Genomic DNA, 7590 nt, shown 5'->3' on the forward strand with positions numbered 1-7590 from the left:
ACTTTGTATGCTATGTTTTAAGCTTCCTGTGTTTCAATGTATTTTCTATACTGCTGTTTAAGCTTCCTGTGTTTCAATGTATTTTCTATACTGCTGTTTGAGCTTCCTGCGTTCAAAAATGTTAACCCCATTTGTGAATTCGTTTCAGTTAGACACGAAGTAGATAAGTTGCTTTGATCGGAAGTTATCTAGGGTTGGCAACCGTCCAATTTTGATTTCACTGACAGACAGACAAACAGTTGCCTTTTTCTTTTATACTGACAATGTGTTTTATTACCGACGTCTTTAAAAAAAAAACAGTTTTTACTATGTGGATTTACATACAGTGTTAAATGTGCCCTTTTTTTTGTACTGACTTTCCGTAAAGTTACAGACGGTTGGGAACTACTATTTGAAAAATGTATCTAACAACCTTGTAGGTAGGCTCATTGATTTGTAACCTGACTTTCTATTAGACTTAAATCATATTTAATAAAAATGCAGTTTTGTGAAATATATATTTAGTCAATCTATTTTAAAATTAAGCAAGGCATGACATACTGATTAGTGTACGGTAATATACTATACAGCCCTCCAGTGGCACAGCGGAATGTCTGCGGACTTACAACGCAGAAACCGGGTTTCGATACCCGTGGTGGGCAAATCACTAATAGCCCATTATGTAGCTTTGTGCTTAACTACAAACAAACTGTAGTGTAGATCCCAGGGTCTATGGGTCGCGTCTCCTTGCCAGAAAATAAAAATTTACTCTCCGCACGTTGTGGCCGTGAGCACGTTCTGAAAGTAACGGTGAAATTTCATTTGTCGTCTGGAATAGCCCAAAAATTGGTAGTGGGCGCTGTTGACTAGCTGCCTTCTGTCTATATATTTGAAAACAAACCAATCTTTGAAACTTACTAAGTATTTTACTGGTGAATCTCAAGCCAGTTCTTACCAGATCCGAGAAACAAAATTTATTTTTAATTTGTTATCATGATCAAAGAATTAAGACTTTTTCATTTCTTTATATTTTCACATGAATATATTTTGTTTCAAAATTTATGATTAAAAACAATAATAATAATACCATCGTCGCCACAGCTGAAACAATTCATGGTTTCTTGTTACCATCCGTCCATTAAATGAAGCATAATACAAATGAGATGAAATTAGTGTTATTAAGATAAAAAAAAAAACAAAAAAAAAACACTAGATACTATGGATGGTCTCCAGTCTCGATGTTAAGTCATTGTGGTGTTTTTATCTAGGTGAGTAGGTGAACATAGGTATTCTTTAAAACACATTACGTCATAAAATGATGTGGCCCGGCATGGCCAGGTGGTTAGGGCGCTCGACTCGCAATCTGCGGGTCACGGGTTCGAATCCTCGTCACACCAAATATGCTCGCCCTTTCAGCCGTTATAATGTGAGGGTCAATCCCACTATTCGTTGATAAAAGAGTAGCCCAAGAGTTGGCGGGGGGTGGTGATGACTAGCTGCCTTCCCTCTAGTCTTACACTGCTAGATTAGGGACGGCTAGCGCAGATAGCCCTCGTGTAGCTTTGCGCGAAATTCTAAACAAACAAATAAAGAATAAAATGGTTTAGTGAAGGTTTTATCTACTTAAGAACTGCGACATCCAACAGAACAATATGACCGGAGTAAACAGACACGTAGCACCCACAGAGATAGTATTTACGGTTTTGTCGAATATGAACGTCACGCAACGCACACTGTCAGTATAAGCTGGTGTCGTCACAGGTTACGTTGTGCTTCTTTCGTGTGTTGTTTCGAGATATAACATCATTTATTCGAAGTTTGTAAAATTGACGAGATACAAAACTGAATAAGAGCGTTCAAAACAGGGCCTAACTTTGGACTTAGATGGTTTCAATGAACCATTTTTCGCCGGAAATTATTGATTGTTTAAATTAATCAGTGACATTACATATAAACTGAACATTGCTAGCAATATACCCTTGCTGTCATGCAGACATCTGAATCTGGTTCATCAGTGAGAAGTAAATCATCAAAATACCAAGGTTTGAAAACAGTTATTGTTTTACTGTCTGAATCATAGACTTTTGTGTTTTAATACTATTATTATTGTTTTACTTGCAAACATTTTTATTATATATTAGTCTACAAAAGCATATGACGTACTGAAAATAAGGATGAATATTAGTTCTTGGACATTTCCCTCTCGGTCTCTCTAAGACAATAAGCAGTTGATAGTTGTAAGTTACACACAACACTGTAAAGGCTGGCACTAGTAGAAAACATACTATTATTAGAACAAGTAACTAACCTTCTGAGAAATATACTGACAAAGAAATGCAAGTAATCATAGTCAGAAATACACATTTTTTAAAATATCTTAAACATATACAGCTAGAAGGTCAGGGTAACAATGACTACGAGAAAAGTATAGTGAAGGGCGTAAAATCTACATTTTGAGTAATGTCATATAATAATGTAAGAAGAATATTGTCAAGTATGTAAAATCTACATTGTTAATAGTGTCAAAGAGTAATAAATGAAAGGAGAATATTGACAAGGATAAAATCTACATTGTTAGTAGTGTTAGAGAATAACAAATGTAAGGAGAACATTGTCAAGGACGTAAAACTTACATTGTTAATAGTGTCGGAATATAATAAATAAATGGGAAATATTGTCAAGGATGTAAAATCTACATTGTTAGTAGTGTTAGAGAATAACAAATGTAAGGAGAACATTGTCAAGGACGTAAAATTTACATTGTTAATAGTATCAGAATATAATAAATAAAAGGAGAATATTGTCTAGGAGTAAAATCTACATTGTTACTAGTGTTAGAGAATAATAAATGTAAGGAGAACATTGTCAAGGATGTAAAATCTACATTGTTAGTAGTGTTAGAGAATAATAAATGTAAGGAGAACATTGTCAATGACGTAAAATCTACATTGTTAGTAGTGTTAGAGAATAATAAATGTAAGGAGAACATTGTCAAGGACGTAAAATCTACATTGTTAGTAGTGTCGGGGAATAATAAATATAAGGATAGAATTTGGAAAGAAGACAGCTAGTCAACACCACTTACCGTCAACTCTTGGGCTACGCGAATAGTAGGACTGTTCGTCACATTATAACGCCCTCACGACTGAAAGGCCAAGCATGTTCTGTGATGGAATTCGAACCTGCGACTTACAGATTGTGGGTCGAATGCCCTAACCACCAGGCCATGCCAGACCATGACGGTTAATAAGAATCGTTACAAAAATATTTTCAATGGCGTAATATCTACATTGTTGCTAATGTTAGGTAGTAGTAGTAGTAAAAAATCTAGAAAATGTTGCCAATGATGTAAAATATACAGTAATGGTAATGTTATAAAAATATTGTTAAATATATAAGATACAGTGTTAGTCATGCAGATAACAATAGATGTGATGAAACCATTGCTAATACATCTTATATCCCCCGACGAAGGGTTCTTCACGGTATATCCTAACAATTTGCAAATCCAGTTACATTGTCACTGACTATTCCTTTGGCCCGTGACTACACAAGTAAAAAATCTCTGGTCATCATGTTCAATACAGTTGTTGAAATGTAATGATTTGCAAGTGAGGATGACATTTAACATCCTGATTTGTAAGTTACTTATAAAAAAAAGTTATAAAGATTACACCTCGTCAACTTAATCCGGTTCACACCTAAATAGTTCAAGCAATTTGATAATATAAATAGTGTCTCAACCACTACTACGTGTATTGGGCGAAAGATCTCGATGGTACTGGCTATAGTAGATATAGAAGTTCTTATTAATGACTGACATTTTTTGGGGGAAGATTACATTATAGGATTTTCCGATGCAAAGCTCCACTATTTTGCGATTACAAGGCACGAAATTTTAGAGTTTCGAAGAAAACTGTAACAGTAATGTTGATCCGTATCGATAAAGTAAAGGGAAGGCGCGATTCCAGGAGGGATAAACAAACAGACTACTACATAACCGGCTATTAGTCACAAGAAGTAGTGAATAAAATTAAACCGATTTTCACCGTAAATAACCCGAGAATACAGCGGTCCACTGTAGTAAAGGAGAAGCCTCCCCTAGGACTGTAAACCAGATAAATCACACAGATTTATGTGTACAAAAGCGACATGAAAGCGGTGTTCACGTGTTTGTATCGCATAGCCGAACAGAGAACCAAATATCAAAAGTATAAGAGCAGTATCTAACATGTGTCAAATGGAAGAATGCCTACTTAAGTGTCTATAACAAAGTCCAGTCGATTTTCTTCTTCTTCTTCTGGTGTCTTATAACATTTCAAGAATGGTACATAGCATGTTACAAAAGTTTTTCCAAAGGACTTATGGTGGTTGCAGGTTACAGCTGTAGGACTTATGGTGGTTGCAGGTTACAGTTGTAGGACTTGTGGTGGTTGCAGGTTACAGCTGTAATGGTAAGACGGTGTCTTATAACATTTCAAGAATGGCACATAGCATACTACAAAAGTTTTTCCAAAGGACTTATGGTGGTTGCGGGTTACAGCTGTAGGACTTATGGTGGTTGCAGGTTACAGCTGTAATGGTAAGTCATCCGGATAAAAATGACTAGGTAAACACAGCACACTATCAGATTAACGATGAAATACGATATGTGTACGAACTGGATGTCAATAAAGTATGACTCCATGAAATCAAAGCACACAGCCATGTGTCCAAGTCAACACGCCAGTTCCTCCACAAAATCAAATACAAATGGGAACTCGTGCCTTATCATTCGCTCACACACACACCAGATAATTCATTGGAAGCATCTTCCACGAACTTCTGTGCCTTTAAGCTGCTCAAAAGAGCGCTTGAAAACCATCGTCCTCGCGAGATTAATGGTCTTTGGAAAGCAAGTAAAAAAGGAGACAAAGCACTGATTTTAAGTGCAATGTGCAAAAGCCTCCTGTAGTGAAAATTGCGGTGCAGTGCAATTGTCCATAACTACTTAAGACCATCACAAAGGTGACACAATCAGTGATGGGGTATGAAGGGGGAGGCGTAGGCACTCATCCTTGTGTTGATCGTTACCATGGTTCATGAACACTTCCTCTCTATAAGTCATGCAGGATAACTTTTTAATGTGTAGAATATATCCTTAAAGGTAGGGTTTTATCCAAACAGAGTGAGGACGAATATTATGACAATATCAGTAAGTAACAATGTTCATATTACCATGGTTACCCTGTAGAATGTTGGTATTCTTATATTTGTGTAGCGAAAGATATAGCCTAATTAACGCGTACAGTTTTACTTGATAACTTACACATTTGATTTAAAATTAGTTTTGGATAGAGAAATGTGATTCATCTTGGAAAGGTCCACGACCTTCGTTCATCCTTTGGAGGCTATCTCAAGCACATGGCGCTCATTGAACCGTTAAAATTATTCATTACTTTATTAAGAATAAAAAATACAAGTTGATTGCACTTTTACCAGAAAGATTTCCATATGCTTACGCGGCGTTATATCGCTGCAGGTGCGAGCTGTGGCCCCTGGGCGACATGTTTAGCACATATATATTAGGTTCATAGCGAATTACAGAGATTTATACAGTATCACGCCGCCATGTAACCAGGGAAGACTTTCTAAATTGCGATGCCGCCATGGTAGACTTTCTAAAATCTCATTTCGTCAGTGTAGAATTTATACAGGGCAATATCCCCCAGATTATAATTTCTACAGCGTAAATGCCGCCAGGATAGAATTTCTACAGTGTAGTGCCGCCAAGATAGAATTTCGACAGTGTCATGTCGCCAAGATAGGGTTTATGCAGTGTTATGACGCCTGGATATAATTTTTACAGTGTGATGCCACTAGGGTGGAATTTATAGTGTAATGTTGCCAGGGTAGACGTTCTACAGTGTCATTCCGTCAACACAGAGTTTCTGCAGTGCTATGCCGTCAGGGTAGAATTTTTACATTGTGATGCCGCCAAGGTAGAAGTTATACAGTGTAGTACCGCCAGAGTAGACTTTTTACAGTGTCATCCATCAGGATGAACTTATACACTGTAGTGCCGCCAGGGTAGAATTTATACAGTGTAATGCCACCAGGGTAGACTTTCTACAGTATCATACCGTCAAGATAGAGTTTCTGCAGTGCCATACCGCCATATTATAATTTATATAATGTAATGCCGCCATAGTATCCATGCCACCAAGGTAGACTCATGGCTGTAGAATATGTTATCGGTCTTTCAAGAAAAATATTCATACAGCGAAGCTGGTAAACAATGTAAAGACAAAGGACACAACATGCAGCCCTTGTTATTTTCTATGGAGGTGGAAAAGTTGCAAAGCAGAGCGTTAGGGGCAACAAGCGCCCCGAAGCTACACCCCAAGAGAATCCAGAAGAACGCTGTCATACGAAAAATGAATTCGGCCCGGCATGGCCAGGTGGTTAGGGCGCTCGACTCACAATTTGAGAGGTCGTAGGTTCGAATCCCCATTCCACCAGACATGCTCGCCCTTTCAGCCGTGGAGGCGTTATAACATGACGGTCAATCCCACTGTTCGTTGGTAAAAGATTAGCACAAGAGTTGACAGTAGGTGATGATGGCTAGCTGCCTTTCCTCTAATCTTTCACTGCTAAATTAAGGACGGCTAGTACAGATAGCCCTCGTGTAGCTTTGCGCGAAATTCAAAACAAACCAAACTCAGAGGAAAAGGTTGCACCTGACCCTTCCAGGTCCCAACAAGGACCTAAATCCCGATGAAGCAGAATAAGCATTTACTTTATATATAGAATTGACAAGGTACCCCCTTCTAGTGGCTCAGAGGTAAGTAAGCAGGCTAACGACGCTAAAAGTTGGGTTTCGATACTCGTGATGGGCAGAGTACAGATAGCCCAATGTGTAGCTTTACTCATAACAACAAACATAGAATTGACAGGGCATATCACATATTTAATTTAAGAGCAAGAGTTGTTGGTCCATTTAAGCCGTTTCTATCCACTAAACTCTAAAATAAACATCAAACACTCAAATCCAGTCGTCATCATCCAAATATTTATGAAGCCTGCACTTAAACTCTCTTAAATTAACTGCATCTACCAACTCTGAAGGCAACCCATTTCAAAGGCAAACCATTCTGTTAAAAACATCAAACTGTCTTAGCTGAAAATTACTCCTAATCTCTGGCCGGCATGGCCAGGTGGTTAAGGCACTCGACTCGCAATCTGAGGGTCGCGGGTTCGAATCCCTGTCACACCAAACATGCTCGCCGTTTCAGCCGTGGGGGCGTTATAATGTGACGGTCAATCCCACTATTCGTTGGTAAAAGAGTAGCCCAAGAGTTGGCGGTGGGTGGTGATGACTAGCTGTCTTCTCTCTAGTCTTACACTGCGTTTGTTTGTTTGTTTTTGAATTTCGCGCAAAGCTACACGAGGGCTATCTGCGCTAGCCGTCCCTAATTTATCCTAATCTGCAAAATTGATATATATATAAATGTGTGTGTTTCGATTAGTCTTACCATTCTTACCATTAAGTACGTAACGAACGATGATGGGTAATCTCAGTCTAACATTTGAAATTCCTTTCTATCTAACTTGTAAGTTTTATAACATCCA

The 7590-nt window shown here is 38.1% G+C and overlaps 1 protein-coding gene across 7 annotated transcripts in view; it reads left to right on the plus strand.

Moving 5' to 3' along the window:
- LOC106464373 (CAP-Gly domain-containing linker protein 1-like) overlaps positions 1-7590 on the plus strand; it is a 91921-nt gene that overhangs the window by 37975 nt on the left and 46356 nt on the right. The window contains exon 1 of one of the 7 annotated variants that reach the window (XM_022392062.1): positions 1746-2021. The exons of the other annotated variants lie outside the window; for them this stretch is intronic. Coding sequence (XP_022247770.1) covers positions 1967-2021 — 55 coding nt within the window. The 5' untranslated portion in view covers positions 1746-1966. Of the gene's footprint in view, positions 1-1745; positions 2022-7590 lie in introns of those variants that run through there. 7 annotated transcript variants of the gene reach the window in all.

The sequence above is a fragment of the Limulus polyphemus genome, unplaced genomic scaffold (assembly GCF_000517525.1).
Source record: "Limulus polyphemus unplaced genomic scaffold, Limulus_polyphemus-2.1.2 Scaffold1632, whole genome shotgun sequence".
Classification (NCBI taxonomy): Eukaryota; Metazoa; Arthropoda; class Merostomata; order Xiphosura; family Limulidae; genus Limulus; species Limulus polyphemus.